The 16,916-nt window shown below is 48.2% G+C and overlaps 1 protein-coding gene across 2 annotated transcripts; it reads right to left on the bottom strand.

The window, feature by feature from the left end:
- Positions 1-5,683: 5,683 nt before the first annotated feature.
- IFI6 (interferon, alpha-inducible protein 6) lies at positions 5,684-9,703 on the bottom strand. Of its 2 annotated transcripts, none has more exons than XM_005875123.2 (5): positions 9,628-9,703; positions 7,968-8,059; positions 7,214-7,285; positions 6,984-7,133; positions 5,684-5,907 (listed from the first exon to the last, which is right to left on the bottom strand). In XM_005875123.2, exons 2-5 carry the CDS (start codon positions 8,035-8,037, stop codon positions 5,798-5,800), a joined length of 402 nt encoding a protein of 133 aa, XP_005875185.1. In that variant the 5' UTR covers positions 8,038-8,059; positions 9,628-9,703; the 3' UTR covers positions 5,684-5,797. The 2 variants fall into 2 exon arrangements, with proteins under 2 accessions (XP_005875185.1, XP_014402323.1); XM_014546837.1 differs by lacking the exon at positions 9,628-9,703 and adding an exon at positions 8,780-8,840.
- Between the last annotated feature and the right edge of the window lie 7,213 nt (positions 9,704-16,916).

The following is a 16,916-nucleotide window of genomic DNA, read 5'->3' as shown; positions in this document are numbered from 1 at the left end:
TGGTTCTCCATCAGGTGGGGGTGTGAGTGAATGAGGGTGGGTACTACCCTGGACAAGCAGGTATATGCAAATAGAACAAAAGCAGTAAAATTGTACCAATTTGGATTTTGTGATTATTCATCATGGTTGGGCTGGCATTTCCCTTAGTGCTGGTTACAGGGAAAGAGAATCCAGTAAATATATCCTGGGAAAATAATTTGGAACCAACTCTCTTACAGGGCCACTCTCCTGTGCAATGAAAGAGCCACTGGGCCCCTGCCAACCTCTGGCTGGGCACTGGACACCCCACTGGGAGCCGGTGCTTGGAGCTGGGAACTTGGGGCTGGGTTCTGAGGATGGATGGGGACTTGGACTTGGGTACTTGGGGCTAGGTACTTGGGCTTGCTTCTTGGAGTAACCAAGGCTCCATTTCTTTCTCTCTTTTTATTGATTTTGAGAGAACAAGAGAGACATCGATTTATTGTTCCACTTATTTATGCATTCATTGCTTGATTCTTGTATGTACCCTGCCCGGGGATCGAACCCACAACCTGGGCATATCGGGACGATGCTCCTACCAACTGAGCTACCTGGCCAGAGCATGGCTCCATTGCTTTACTGGCCTATACAAATGAGCCTGCCTAACCTGACTCTCCTCTCTGTGGCCTCACAGCACCTGAGAAGGGTGTGCCCTTGCCTGTCTGGGCTGTCTGCTCCATGGAGACTCCAGAGAGAAGGGAACTAGAAGGGACTCTGGCTATCACTGTGGGGCCTTCCTGGGATTCCCTTCCTCCCACCCACCCCCCATCCCCCTCTGCACACCCCTCAGCCAGAAAGCCCCCCGCTTCCTAATCCTCGCCCCTCCCCCACGGCCATCTGCTGAAAGGAAGTGGCTCTTCAGTTCTTCACAGGAAGCCACAGGCCTCCTCTGCTTCAGCGCCCTCCCACTACCTCCCACTACCGCTGACCAAGCCCTCTGCAGGCCCTGGTCCTCTTTCAGGCTGGGTCCAGGGGCGCCCTGCTCCTAGCATTACCCTCTGCTGCGCAGCCAGGTGACGTATGCGTGTGAAGCGCTACCCTCATTTCCTGATCATCCCTGTGGCTCAGGCCTGGCAGCACAGGCGGTGGCCCCGCAGGTGAGACCCGATCGCAGAGGGTCCGGAATGCTGTGCTCAGGAGTTTGGAGATCCCGGAGAGGAGAGGGCACACCCTGCAGTGTCTCCGGATTGGCCGCTCTCGTGAGCTTCGGGAGCTCCTGCGCAGACGGGGGCAGGGTTGGACCCATTCCAGCTCGAGCATCCATGATAGGGCCTGACCCAGGGAGGGCTGTGGGTAATTGTGGCGCTGCGCAAGCATGGTGCAGGCTGAGGAGGAGTCCAGGGCGGGACTGCACTGTCACCTGGTGGCCACACCGGCACATAGCACCATGGAAGTGGGGGAGGCCTGCCAGGATGGGCAGTGAGCTGACTTTCAAGGGTCTTAGGGGCCAGGGAGGACCTGAAAGAGTAAAAGAAGCCCAGCCGGCGGGTGTGGTTCAGTGGTTGAGCGTCGACCTGTGAACCCCAGGTCACAGTTCGATTCCTGGCGGGGGCTGCGAGCTCGATCCCCAATGTGGGTCGTGCAGGAGGCAGTTGATCAATGATTCTCTCATCATTGATGTTTCTCTTTTTCCCTCTCCTTTCCTCTCTGAAATCAATGAAAATATGTGTGTGTGTTTTTTAAAAAAATAATAAAATAAGTCACTAGATAAAGGGGTCTTATTAAAGAGCATGACAGCTCTAGCCCTGGCCGGTGTGGTTGGAAGGTAGGGTTTCAGGTTCGGGACCCCTGGTGGGGTGCTTACGGAAGGCCAGGCAGCCAGTGCTGTTCTCTCTCACATGGATCTCTCTCTTCTCACCCTTCTTCCTCCCTTCCCCTCTCTGGAGTTTGTCCTCGGGTGAGGATTAAAACAAAATACAAACAACAACAAAAAAAAAACAGCCCAGTGGGCGTGGCTCAGTGTGTGAGCGTAATCCCATGAACCAGGAGGTCACAGTTGGTTCCGTGGTTGGTTCCGTTCATTCCAGGGTCAGGGCATATGGCCGCCTTGTGGGCTCCATCCCCAGTGGAGACGTGTAGGAGGCAGCCTATCAATGTTTCTATCTCTTTATCCTTCTCCCTTCCTCTCTCTAAAATCAATAAAAACATATTTTTTTTTAAAAAAAGAGAGCATGTCAGCTCTAACTTGAGCACTCAAGAAAGGCATTCTAGGTCTAGATGAGAGTCCAACTCTTGCCCTCCTCCGTTTTATAGTCTAGGTGAGTGATCTCAACCTCTTTCATCTCATGGCACACAGAAAGTGATTAATAACATTCTGCGGCACACCAAAAATTATTATATTTTTTGCTGAAATATATTATATATTTTTTTCCTGATCTGACAAAAAATTAGGTATAATTTTGAATCAATCACATCAGACGGCTATTGGCGAGTTAGCTGATGTCGTTTCTTTTAAAATTTGACGATCTGAGGGATAAAAGGTCAGTACCCCTGACTAAATAGTCAGGTTTTGCATGTCTTAAAAATTCTTGCAACACATCCCTGTGCCATGGCACACAGTTTGAAAATTGCTGGTCGAGGACATAGAGGCCCAGGGAGACATGATGAGGACAGAGGACCTCAGCATTGTTTTCCATCAAGTCAGCCACACAGATGGATCTATTTTCAGACTTGTCTTAGGGTGTGGTCCCAGAGTGCCCTGCTAGTTTCTAGTCACCCTCATTTGTGACCAAACATGGTCTCTCTCAGCACCATCACCCACCTTAGTCCCAAAGTTGGCAACCAGATTGCTTTTGTCAGCTTCAAAAATAAAATCTACTCTCCGAGGGCGGGGATCTGACAGGGCCAGGGGGGTTCAGAAGGATGTGCTTCAGGCTCAGCAGTTTTAGAGGAGGAAGTGTCCTGGAGAATATGATATCCAACCCCACTGGGTTGAAAAAACAAGGAAGAAGCTGGGACTCAGGGAGGATAAGTAACCTGCCTGAGGCACCCCACCCTGGAGCTGGGCCAAGACTCCGCTGTGTGTCTTTCTGAAGGCCATTGCCAAGGAGGAGTCTAAAAGTGCATTAGCATCTCCTGACTTGTTGCATTAGTGAATTCTGGCCGCGTTCATCCTTCTGCCTCATACTTTGTAGACAAGGTGATTGTGGGCTGTGAAGGCTGATAAGGGCCATGGCAGGTGAAAGGAGATGGGGATGAGGGGGTGGTGACAGGGAGAGAGAAGGGGGGCCATAGATGCTTTTGAGGGCTCCCAGTTTGGGCACTGTGGGCTCCACGTAGGTAGCAACTGGGTCTCTACCACTGTAGTGTCCTCAGCATTTGGCACAGTGCCTAGCACAGACTGAGTGCCCAGTAAATGTCTGGAGAACGAAGGCAAGGAGTTACCTGCACAGGCCCAAAGAGCCCCTGGAGTAGGTGGAACCTCCCCATAAAGATGGGTCATTTCAATGTCATTCAGCTTGAGAACTGCTGAGGCCTCTGATCTAAAATTGGGGGGCAGAGTTGTCCATCTTCCTTTAGCCGTGATGCTCTTCAAGGGAATAAGGTGCCAAGGGAATACGTGGAAGACACTCACCCTTGGGAGAAAGGCAGAACAGAGTCTGTGAGCCCCAGAGAATAAATCCTGGCCCCAAAGTTAAATTATCTAATTCCTAGTAGGCATTTGGCTGTTTCCTCTTTGCTTTATGCAAGTCCTAATCATAATAGTCACTGACATTAACAGAGTGCTCACTATGTGCCAGGCGCCATGCTAGACTCTCTTTGTTCACTAGTTCGTCTAATTTCATAACAAAACCCCCATGAGGTAGGTGTCATTACCATTCTGTTTATAGAGGAGGAAACTGAGTCACGGAGAGGTGAAGAAACCTGCACTAGGGCCCACAGGGCAGGAACTGAACCAAGGTCTGCAGGACTCCATGCTGTGCTCCACGGCCTCCTTTGAAAACTCATCTGTGTCAGAGAAGATTGAGTACAAGGTGAGGGGCCTGTGTTTACTTGGACCACAGTGTTAAAGGGGGTGCAGGACCTCCTCTCCTAGGTCTGCATGGTGGTGACAGTGGGTATTATCAAGGGAATCCCAAGGAAAGAACCAGAATTCCAGTCACTCCTTCCCATGAAGATTGGGGAAGGCATAGGGACAGGTAGATGGAAGTGGAGGTTCAATTCTGCTCACATATATTGAGCACCAACTGTATGCCAGGTCTATCCTGGGAACTAGGGGAAAAGGATAACTTAGATACAGCGCCCTCCCTAAAGGGGCTGAAGGACACGTACCTGTCTCTGGGATGTCATCCCTATAGACAAACTAGGGTGCAATTAATAGGCCTCAGCACAGTGTGATGCTTGAGACTGTACCTCCTTCTGTGGGCGGAAGTCCACTCTATCGCTCCCCCCACCTCCCATGGATGGCTCCAGCCAAGGCAGGACTCTGCTCAGGCTTGTATGGTAGCAGGTCCGGGGACTCAGCCCAGTTTCTGCTCTTGGATACAAGCCATGGAGACAATATTTGAGGTGCAGGAGGGTGCCTGTCCCACCTATGCAACTCTTCCACAAACAGTGCTTCTCCGGTGGTCTGGGGCAAGCCAGCTGAGGCAACCATCGGCCGAGGTGGCATTGGACCTGGGGACAGGAGGAAGCAGGATGGTCCTCTTCCCCACCCGTCCATACACATTCTTAATGGAAGAACTTCTGGATTAGAAATGAGGACAGCTGGCTTGGCCCTTTTGTGCATCGCCGGCTATTGTGACTCCCATGTGGCTACTTCCCAGGGGTGCAGATCTCGCTGGAGGGTGGGCTGGCATTGAGGCTGGTGCCCACTCACAGACCAGGACCACAGCATTTTTCTCTTTTTCCATTAGTGATAGAACCAGCCCTTCCTTGACTGACATTTGATTTCTAAGGTCTCTGGGCCCTCCCCCCGCCTAGGTCCTTGCACTCTGCCCCAAGCTTCAAATCTCCCCACAGGCTTGGGTTGGCCTTCCCTTCCCACACAGAGGCATATGCTCCAGATGTAAACTGCCCACCCTATCCCAGATTTCCTGAGGGAAGGGAGGCCTTGCTGAGCCCTCCAACAGCTGCTGCTAACACAATCTCCCCACAGGCTTGGGTTGGCCTTCCCTTCCCACTCAGAGGCATATGCTCCGATGTAAACTGCCCACCCTATCCCAGACTCCCTGAGGGAAGGGAGGCCTTGCTGAGCCTTCCAAAAGCTGCTGCTAACATACTTTCTTCAAAGCAAAAGTCTGGCCCTCTATTCTCCACCAGAGGTAGACCACTCTGGTGCTGCTTCCGAGAACGGAGATCTGGTTTCTACGTTTCTGCCAAATCAGAGAAGTAGCTGGAAGCTTCTCTCACTGAGACTAAACTGAGCTCTGCCTCCCTGGCCCACTGCGACCTCCAGCCTGAGCATTCACAGTGTGACGGGGGCAGCAGGCAGCTCTGCTGGGAAGGAGCCTCAGGGTAGGGATGTCTGAGCCGGGTTATGAGCTTCAGGACATTCTAGGCAGAAAGGACAGCACATGCCGAGGTCCAGGGACAAAATCAGCTGCGGGTGTTTCAGGAGCTGTGGTTGGCTTTAGGGAGAAGGGAGGGTGGGGTGTGTGGATGAGGCAGACCAGACCCAGATCTTGTTGGGCTTCTCCTAGGAAGAATGACTCACAAGACAAAGTGTTTTCTGAGAGAAGTTTATTCTCATTTTCACCTGGTCGTTGGAGTGTCACAGAGAGAGCTCTGGACTTCACCTGGAAGAAGGAGGGCGGGGGATGGGTGTCCTGGAAGCTGCTCACTCCTCCTCCTCCTCCTCTGCCCCCTTGTTGTCTATCTGCTTGTGGACAGTATAGCCTATAGCGGCACCAACGTTGGCCATGAGGGCACTGCCACCACCAGTAGCCCCTGTAAAGCAAGTGTAGCCAGGTCACGCGCAGCCCAGGCATCAGGCCTGGGAATCCAAAAGTCTGGAAACCAATGGTCAAGTCCAACCTCTTCATTTTCAGATGGAGAAACAGTGGCCCTGAGAGGGAAGGGGACTTCTGCAAAGTGAGTATTATTTCCCCCTCCTCCCAACTCACCACCTCAAATCAGAGCTGTGTTTCAGAGATGAAAAAAAGTCAAAATAGCAACTCATTCTCCTCATGTCTTCCGTGTTATTAATAATGCTAATAGCAGCCACCTTTGTGGAGACCTCTCTGTGGGTGCTGGAGGGCTCACGAGTAAGAGAGGACAACCATCGCATAACACTGGACTGTTGCTAGTCCTGCCCAAACCCCTTACTTCCCACTGCTGGGGTGTGGCCTGGCCTGTGTTCCCCGCTGCCCCCCTGAGAAGGGCTCTGTTCTTCTGGGCTGGTCCATTGGGCTTTGTCATCCAGAACTGAGAGAAGATGGAGGGCTCAGAAAGGCAGAGTTTGTCAGGAGTGTTTTTTTCTCTAGGATTTTGGCGAGAGAGAGAGAGAGAGAGAGAGAGAGAGAGAGAGAGAGAGAGAAAAGGGTGAAGGAGAGAGGGAGGGGGAAAAGAAAGAGAGATTCACAGAGATAGACATGAATGCCAAATTTTTAGAAGGATCATTCTGAGCTCTGTATCAATCCCCTTCATGGTGTTCAAGAAACTCAAGTCAAGACCAGAACTGGTATGAGATTGAAGTGAGTTGTTCCACTCTGGGTGTTTGAGAATGAGCAGATTCATAAAATGTTAAATTGAGGAAGATTGTCCTGGTTAGTAGATGAGGAAACTGAGGCTTGCTGTGAAAGCCAGCAATCAGACTGTCTGGGTTTGAATCCTGGCTCCAGCGCAAGCCAGCTGGGAGTAAATGACTGAACCAGTCGGTGCCTCAATCCACCCACTGTACGATGGGGCTTATAAGAACATGCACTTCAGAGAGCTGAGCTGGCCTGTGGAAAGGACTCAGAATAGTAAATAGAGAGACGACCTGTGGCCCTGGTGTCTGCTCCAGGGCCTGGCCCCCAACTCACCCAAACTCTGCAGCGTGGCCACCAGCCCTCCGGCGGGCACGCTGCCCCCGTTCGCTACGGCCGAGCAGCTCATCAGCCAGGAGGCCACCGAGTTGGCAGCGATACCGGTGCCCGTGAAGCCCAGAACGGGCAGCCCCAAGACCAGGGCCCCTGGAGGAAGAGGAGACAGTGAGGGAGCGCCCGGGGCTGGGGTCGCCCCACCTTGTCAAGCTCCCACCTTCCAGACCCACCTGCTCCGATCGCCATGTAGGGCAGCGCGCCCCAGATTCCGGAGTCGCTGTCCTCCGAGTCTTTCCTTTTGCCTGTGGGGAGAGCGGACAAAGTGGAGTGCAGTGGGGAGCAGAGTCCCCTACTCTGTGCCCGATGCCCAGGAACACCCACAGAGCTGGGGACCACCATCCTCCTATTCGGAGAGCCTCACTAAAGGGAAGAGACTTTTCCTAAGGCCTCGTGCCTGGCACATAACTGGCATTGAATAAATGTTAGAATGGAGGAATGGACCAATTAGGGATTCGAATCTGGGGCTCTGGCCACGACAAGCCTGCGCTGTCCATTGTAATAGCTTCTCTCATTCAGAGGCACGCCTGAACCTCTAAACCAGCGGTTCTCAACCTGTGGGTCGCGGCCCCTTTGGGGGTTGAACGACCCTTTCACAGGGGTCGCCTAAGACCATCGGAAAACATATTGAATATATAATTACATATTGTTTTTGTTATTAATCACTATGCTTTAATTATGTTCAATTTGTAACAATGAAAATACATCCTGCATATCAGATACTTACATGACGATTCATAACAGTAGCAAAATTACAGTTATGAAGTAGCAACGAAAATGATTTTATGGTTGGGGGTCACCACAACATGAGGAACTGTATGAAAGGGTCGCGGCATTAGGAAGGTTGAGAACCACCGCTCTAAACCAAGGATCCTGAAACTTCCCGCTTCTTTCTCCCGAGATCTTCCTCTGCCCCAGGATCCTTACCTGCCTCCACCGGCCCGCAGGCGTAGAGGAGCAGGTAGCACAACAAGAGCGATACCACCTTCTGCCGCATGGTGGCGGCTTTGTCGCTGAACCTGGGGATGGGGAGAGGAAAGAGATGATCCAGAGCCATTTTGAGCCAAACCCTCCAGGCTGTCTTCCTTTCCGATTGGAGGAAGAGTCCATTCAAAGCAGCGAAGTGTTCTGGACTGAGCCCAGGACCCTTCTCAGGAGCTGCGGGATTTCCGTTTCTTCGTGGCAACAAGAGCAGTGATGTTCCTGCCTCACCCGGTGTCCTGAGAATCAGTGAGGGAATCCTCTTCTGGTAAGGTGCCTGGCACGTGGCGCACGCTCAATGATGTCAGCTAGTATCCTTGCCGTGGTTTGTTCTTGACTTTGTCCTCACTGCCTGCCTGACCTCGGGCAGGATACTAGCACCTTTTCTGGGTCTCGATTTACTTATCCCTAAGATGGGTTATTAATAGAGCCTATTTTAGAGGGTGGCTGTGAGTTTTGAAACTATTCATCACTATTCCCTAGCACTTAGAACATTATCTGTCACACAGAATTTTCTGAGGAAAAAAAAAAATGGTTGTGGATCAATTTATTTTTCCAATGCATTGAATAGTTATAGGCACCAAACATTGTCCTCACACCAGCTTCATTTTTCAGAAAGAAAGCACAGAGGGTTAAGGAGGTTGCCCAAGGCCACACCATAAACTATGCAATCTAGACACACACTCATGACTGTTGGAATTCAAAACCTATGTTCATTATTCCACAAAATAGGAAAATATACATGCCCCCAAATTCACCTGTAATGCACTTTTTGTCAGTTCAATGCAATTTTCTTGAATTAAAAGCAAGTAAACATCGCCCAGCTGGTGTGGTTCAATGGTTGAGCATCAACTCATGAACCAGGAGGTCATGATTGGATTCCTGGTCAAGGCAAACGGTCGGGTTTCAGGCTCGATCCCCAGTGGGGGCTATGCAGGAGACAGCCTATCAATGATTCTCTCTCATCACTGATGTTTCTCTCTCTCTCCCTCTCCCTTCCTCTCTCTGAAATCAATAAAAAACATATTTAAACAAATAAACAAACAAATAACTCCCCCCCCCCTTGTATTGAGCGCTTACTCAGCACTTTATGGCACAAGGTCATTTATACCCATAACCACCACATGAAGTAGATACTGTTGTTCTCAACCACGTGTTATAGATAAGGAAACTGAAACTCAGAGAATTTAATATTCCCATGCCTGCCCAGCAGGGAGTGGCAGAATCCCACAATTACTGATGTCTAAGCCCACATTTGTAACCATTCCAGATTACTCTATCATCCAAGATGAACTCACTGTCACATTAGATCCTACAACAAAGGGGTTTCTGAAATCATCCAGGCAAGGTGGCTTGATTATCCTTTTGCAGCTGAGGAACTAAAGCTCAAAAAGGCGAAATGACAGAGTTAAGGCCACAGATTGCTGAAAGGGCATCTGTTAAGGTCAGTTTCATGCCTCTTGGAGTTTTGTACCTCAACGCCCCAACCATCCCCTCAGACCAGTCTGAGCCCAGGGCAGTAAAAGAGACTCAGCCTCCCTGAGGAATGGGCACCCTGGCAAAAGGTGACCGCTTGACACCCATGCCTCTTAGTTTCTGGGTTTACCTTGGAGGAGAGAAGAGAAGGAATCTTCCTGCCCAGAGCCTGCAGATGGGAGCGGCAGTGAGGGATAGCAGCAGCTCTCCCAGGCTGCAGGCTGGCTTTTATCATCACATTCCAATTACACCCCCCTTTCCTGATAGCCAATCCCTGTCAGAGTTTCCATTTCCTACACTCTGCACAGTTTCCTTTTCTCCTCCGTCTCCTGCCAGTAACACCCTCTCTGCTGGCAGCAAAATGTGATTCTAGCTGGAGGCTTTGAACAGCTAAGAGTATTCAAAGCAGGTCATGCTACAGTGGGATCCACAGCCCTGCTGGACTTAGTGAAGCCCAACCACTAGTTCCTCTTGGGGCCCAGAGGCCCTTCACAATTCAATTCAGTCTATAATAATAAAAGCATAATATGCTAATTAGACCGGATGTCCTTCTGGACAACCTTCCAGAAGCCCGGGTCCTGGGTGCCAGGGGGAAGCCAGTGCCGGCAAGGGGAAGGAAGGCCTACTCTTGAATGAATTTCGTGCATGGAGCCTCTAGGTAATAATAATGCCTACCATTTATTGAGTGCCAGCTGCATGCCAGGACCTATGTACAGGATCTTTCCAATCCCACAATAGTTTCGTGAAGTACATATATTGTTTTTAAACATTATTTTAAATCCTAATTGTGAGTTTATTTTATCCTATAACTAGTTCAGATTTTCACACAATTAAGGATTTTTCATGGCTACCAGACAGGACTTGGGCTGCAGAGTCCCTGCAGACATCTCCTTCCACAGCCCCTCAAGTCTTGGTTTAATCCACATAGTTATCATCTTTAGTTGAGAGCTCTTCGAGGTGGCCATCGTGAGAATCATTCACCTTCTGATAACCTAAGGAGGAGATTTGGAGCCAGGATGCATTTCAGGAGCACTTTAATGCTGAAAGTAATTTATTTCTTGTGGAGTTTTGACATTCCCTTCAGTCTGGCCAGATGAGTCAGAAGAAGGACTCTGTTGAGGCATTCCTGGCAGGCATTTCTTCTTCAAGGCCTCCTTTTCGAGGGGTTTTGTGTTCTTCTGCATGGCTATGGTCTTCTTTGTGGAACTAGCTACAGATATCAGTGGTTCTTCTTTTGCTTTAGTGATTTTCCTGTAATGATAAGCCAGTGGGGTCACTGGGCTGAACCTTCTCCACCTCTACCAAGTGCCTGGGGCAAGGCACTTTCCAAAGCACCTCTTCAGATAGTCAGTTTCCATCTTGTGGGAAAGTTCCAGTCCTGATTCTGCCATTTATTAGCTGTGTGGTCTTCAGCAAGTCACCAGTCTCTATGAGCCTTGGTTTTCTCATCTACCCTCATATGTGTTCTCTCCTCTACAATATACTGTTCATAATCCTCATTTTGCAGAGGAGATTAAAGCTTGTGGAAATGAAGTCATTCTATACCATTGTTCTCTCAAGCTGGCTAATCTGGAATGCTGAATAATCTGGAAAGGTTAAAAATGTGGGCTTCCCTGGTCTTACCATATACCCAGCAGCAGCCAGCTTGAGAGAACAATGGTATAGAACAGCGGGTCTCAACCTGTGGGTCTCGACCCCTTTGGGGGTCGAAAGACCCTTTCACAGGGGTGGCCTAAGACAATCGGAAAACACATATATAATTACATATTGTTTTTGTGATTAATCACTATGCTTTAATTATGTTCAATTTGTAACAATGAAAATACATCCTGCATATCAGGTATTTACATTACGATTCATAACAGTAGCAAAATTACAGTTATGAAGTAGCAATGAAAATAATTTTATGGTTGGGGGTCACCACAACATGAGGAACTGTATGAAAGGGTCTCGGCATTAGGAAGGTTGAGAACCACTGGTATGGAATGACTTCATTTCCACAAGCTTTAATCTCCTCTGCCATAAAATGGGTGCTCTGGCCTTGGGTAATGGATTGAATGTTCTTTAAGCCTTTGCATGGTGATACTTGCAGGAGCACTATGGGTAAGAAATGTAAGTTCTAATGAGGATGAATCATTGCCTTCTCCAATGTGGAAGAGAGCTGATACAAATGACCTGCCATGAGCCCAGAAGGTCGTGGTTCAATTCCTGGTCGGGGCACATGCCAGGGTTGTGGGCTCAATCCCCAGTAGGAGGTCTGCAGGAGGCAGCTGATCAATGTTGCTCTCTCCTCACTGATATTTCTCTCTCTCTCTCTCTCTCTCTCTCTCTCTCTCTCTCTTTCTCTCTCTCTCTCCCTTCCTCTCTGAAATAAAAATATATTTTAAAAATAAATAAGTAAATAAATAACCTGTCATGAGGTGGCTGGCTGCTCTCCCTGACCAATGTTGCTAAACTGCTGCCTGCTGCTAGCTGGTTAGCTATTTGTTGGCAATTACTAGATCAGCCTTGGCGAGAGAGAGCCCAACTTGTTGGATCCTTGCCACCATAGCCACTCTTTTTTTTTTAATAGAATTTATTGGGATGACATTGGTTAATTAAACTATTTGGTTTCAGGTGTATAATTCTATAATACACCTTTGTATTTTGTGTTCACCACCTCAAGTCATTTATCCCACCTTTACCCTCCTACCTCTCCCTGCCCCACTTTCCCTCTGGTCATCACCATACTGTTGTCTGTGTGCATGACTTTTGTTTTGCTTTATCCCTGCACTTTTTTTTAAAATTTTTTAAAAATATATTTTATTGATTTTTTACAGCGAGGAAGTGAGAGGGATAGAGAGTTAGAAACATCGATGAGAGAAACATCGATCAGCTGCCTCCTGCACACCTCCTACTGGGGATGTGCCCACAACCAAGGTACATGCCCTTGACCGAATCGAACCTGGGACCTTTCAGTCCCTAGGCCAATGCTCCAACCACTGAACCAAACTGGTTAGGGCTGTCTCCATCTCATTTAAACCCCACAGGACCCCCGAGGTGGTGGCCTGGTGACATGCCCCCTTCACAGAGCCAGTCGGCTAGGGAACTGCCATCCCTGCACCTTTTTCACTCAGCCCCCCAAGTCAGCTCCCCTCTGACAGCTGTCAGTCTGTTATCTGTACCTAGGAGTCTGTTTCTGTTTTGTTAATTTATTTTGTTCATTAGATTCCACATGTAAGTGAAATCATATTGTATTTGTCTTTCTCTGACTGGCTTATTTCACTTAGCATAATACTCTCCAGGTCGATCCATGCTGTTGCAAAGGGTAAGGTTCCCTTCTCTTTTTTACGGCCCGGTAGTATTCCAAAAAGTGTACCACAGTTTGTTTGTTTTTTATCTACTCATCTACTGATGGGCATTTGGGCTGCTTCCAAATCTTGGCTATTGTAAATAACGCTGCAGTGAACATAAGGGGACATACATTCTTTCTGATTGGTGATTCGGGTTTCTTCAGATATATTCCCAGAAGTCGAATCTCTGGGTCATAAAGCAGTTCCATTTTTTTTACCCCCACCACCCCCACCACTCCAACCCCTACCCCAGGCCTTCTCTGCACTATGGCACTATTGTTTGTCCATGAGCTATGCATATGTGCATAGAAGTTCTTTGTTTCATTTCATAGCCACTATTTTATGGGTCTTTTGCAAAACGATAGAGTGGCTAAGTTTAAAGGCTGGCTGACATCCACAGGATGGAATATCTGACCATCTGGCTGAGAGGTTCCTCCTGCAGTGGATGCTCTTTGGTGAGCATAAATGTTAACACAAAGATCTGCATGCTTTGTGCCCACTCCTATAGCTCCATCCACGTGCCCCTTACCCAGACCTCCTTGTCTGCAAATTCCAATCTTGCTCTTTCCATGCCCTTGACCAACTAACCAAGTTGCCACTTATCAGGAATTAATGTATATCTGAATCTCAGTCCATATCTTCCTCTATACAAAGGGTATGATGAAGTGTTCTGCTCATAGTTCTGCCCCCTGGGAGCATTGACCACTGTCCTTCAGGGCTACCTCTGACTGGGGCCATAATAGAGTGGTCCATTCCAGATGGTGCCAAAATATCTCACTGACCTATCTGTGACATGGGTTCAACTCCTTTCCTTCTTTATCCGTTGTTTGCAGGGAACCCTCCATGAGGCCATAGGTATGGGTTACAGGAGAGGGGTCAGATCAACAGATTTAAATCTAGGTGCCACGGGAGTCTGAGCTGCCGGTTCATTTCACTTACTCATGCCTCTGGACTCTTTGAGCCCAGCCCTGAGTGTACCACTTCCATCATGTTGGATTGCTGCTGTGCCTGCCTGATAACATCTAGCTTAAGACATACAGTCACCTGGCATCCAGTGGTCAAATGCTCAGTCACTACTGGGCCCAGTGACACATCGGGACCTTTTGTTCAAATGGACCATGGTGAGTATGGCCTTACTTCAGAATTCTAGGGCTCCTCACTGCAACCCTTCAGAGCTTTTCGAGGCTCCCTACAGAATGTTTATCCAGGTGGATTCCTCCAGCAACCTTGTATCTGCAGGATAATATCATCCAAAGTGTCAGCATAGCCTGTTTTATGGTTTGAACCTGCTGTACAGCCCTTTCTGGCTCTGGGCACTACTCACAATTGGCAGCCTTCGAGGTCACCCAATAGAGGATTGGAGAAGTCGTTCTGAGAGTGTATATTCTGCCTCCAAAATCCAAAGGGGCCCACCAAACACTGTGCCTCTTTTTAAGTGGTGAGATGTTTGAAGAGAGATAACTTGTCCTGCTGTGTTCCAAACCACTGAACTCCTAAAAAGGTTCCCAATGTGGCAGGACCAGGAATCTTCATGTCATTTATCTTCTACTCTCTGGCAAACATGGTGCTTTTACACTTCCTATTCATGTACAAGAGTATGATGTCATTAAGCATGTTGTTCCGTGGAAAATCACAGCAGCAATCAAGGTCCCTGAAGGCTACATTGTAAGAGAGCTGGAAAGTTAACAAAGCAAGGAGGGGAGAGAATGAAGGTGCTATCATCGTGACATTGTGAAGTAAAAGCAAACTGCCTTTCATTGTCCCTTCTCATGGACATTAAGAAGAAAGCATTTGTGGCCCTGGCCGGTGTACACCGGAAGGTTGCGGGTTCAATTCAGGTCAGGGCACATACCTAGGTTGCAGGTTCCATCCCGTTTGGAGTGTATACCATCACATTGAGGATTAAGTTTCAACATATAAATTTTGGAGGACATATAAAACATTCAGCCCATTGTGATTATATAAGAGAAAAATAAACTTCTGTCTTGTTAAAGCCACGGAATAATTGTTCGTTCTCTTTGCTACAGCAGCATACCCTTACCCTAGGTGGCAAACCTCATGGTGATCTCCATGCCCAACATAGTCCAGGAGCAGCAGACAGGAGCAGTAACTCCTTGTGTTGAGGGTGGCACAGGGAGCAGTGGCACATTTTCTCCAATGGCCTTGAGCAGAGCACATATTGATGGCAGATATGAAGAGGACTTGTGATCTAGATGAGAAGGACACAGCAAACCACATGGACAGATGGCTTGACACCAGATGGGAAAGAGGATGTCACTATGGACAAAGACTAGATATTCCATGACCCCTCCCCAAAGACTAGACATAGTCATAGAAATTCAATTCCATTATGTGTCAAATATACCTCAAAAAGGCTGTGAAATTATTTTTTAAAAGAAATTAAATTCAAGTATTTAAAGTTTTATTTTTGAGTTTGTGGACCAGTAATTCAGTGATAATTTTTATCAACTCCCCCTCTCCCACCCTGGACTTACACCATCCTGTGTAACATGAAGATTTTCTGAACAGGAGGCATGCGATGACATTTTGGGAGAGCTGACCCAATTGAGCTGTGTTCCCTCTCTGGATTTCCATGATACCCTGAGCACAGCACAATTTATTCATCCTTTTTTGTTAGTTTGTGAATCCTCACTCAAGGATATTTTTCCAGTGGTTTTTAGAGAGAGTGGAAGGGAAATGAAGAGACAGAGAAACATCGATGTGAGAGAAACACATCAATTGGTTGCCTCCTGCATGTACCCCGACCAGGGCCAGGGAACCTGCAACCAAGGTGCGTGCCCTTGCCCAGAATCAAACCCGGACCCTTCAGCCAAACTGGCTGGACCCCACTGAGCTAAACCAGCTAGGGCTAGTCATCCATTATTCTGTTAATAGTTATTTCCCTTTGCTCCTTTTCTTTTGCTATTGTGAATAATACTGCTGGCCTGCCCGACATGGCTCAGTGGTTGAGCATGGACCTATGAACCAGGTGGTCAGGGTTCGATTCCCGGTCAGGGCACATGCCCTGTAAGGAAGCATGCAGGAAGCAGCCAATCAATGATTCTCTCTCATCATTGATGTTTTTCTCTCTCTCCCTCTCCCTTTTCTCTGAAATCAATAAAAATATTTTTAAAATAATAATACTGCTGGAAATATTCTCTTCTATGGCTCCCTCAGGGGCATACCCAACTGCTATTGCCAGAGAGATGTGGGAAGACTACATAAGAGAAGAAGGGACATGTTTTGACAGGGCAAATATTCAGCAAACACAGGTGTGTGTTCTACTCAGTTCAGGAAACATCAGTCACTGTCCTCACTTTAGTCTCCCAACCAATAGCTAATGACACTGTTGACTAATGTCTCCTGCTCTTCTCTTGGCCTCTAGGAAAACACTCTTCCCTCTCTGCACTCTCTTGCTCATAGCTCCTCTGCAGGCATCTCCAGAGGAGGACACATCCAACTGCTGGATGAACTTTCCCTTAGGGGCACTGCTCTCCTTCTTCTATGGACTTCTAATGTAGTATCATCCAGTCCCAGGGCATTAAACACCACATAAATACTGATAATTTCCCCCAAACTCTATCTTCATCTTAGACCTCTCTTCTAAGCATAAACAAACTAGAGCCCTGCTGTCCACATAATGTCTCTTCCTAGATATCCATAAGCATCTAGAACTTAATATGTCAAAAATAAACTCCTGGTGCCCAGCCGCTGTGGTTGTTGGTTCTATTCCCGATCAGGACACATGCCTGGGTTGTGGGCTTGATCCACAGTAGGGGGCGTGCAGGAGGCAACTGACCCATGACGTTTCTCTCTCTTTGATGTTTCTCTCTCTCTCTCTCCCTTCCTCTCTAAAAATCAATAAAAACATATTAAAAAAACAAAACAAAAATCTCTTGGTGTCTTGGCCACACACCAAAGGGTTGCGGGTTCAATTCCCAGTCAAGGGCACGTAAGTGGGTTTCAAGTTCACCAGGTCAGTTAGGGCACACGGGGGAGGCAACTAATCGATGTGTCCTTCTCATATTGATCTCTCTCTCACTCTCCCCTCCTTCCTTTTTGCTCTAAAAATCAATGGGGGGAAAAA

Source organism: Myotis brandtii, unplaced genomic scaffold, assembly GCF_000412655.1.
Source record: "Myotis brandtii unplaced genomic scaffold, ASM41265v1 scaffold456, whole genome shotgun sequence".
NCBI lineage: Eukaryota > Metazoa > Chordata > Mammalia > Chiroptera > Vespertilionidae > Myotis > Myotis brandtii.
This window is presented reverse-complemented; position numbering and strand designations above follow the sequence as displayed.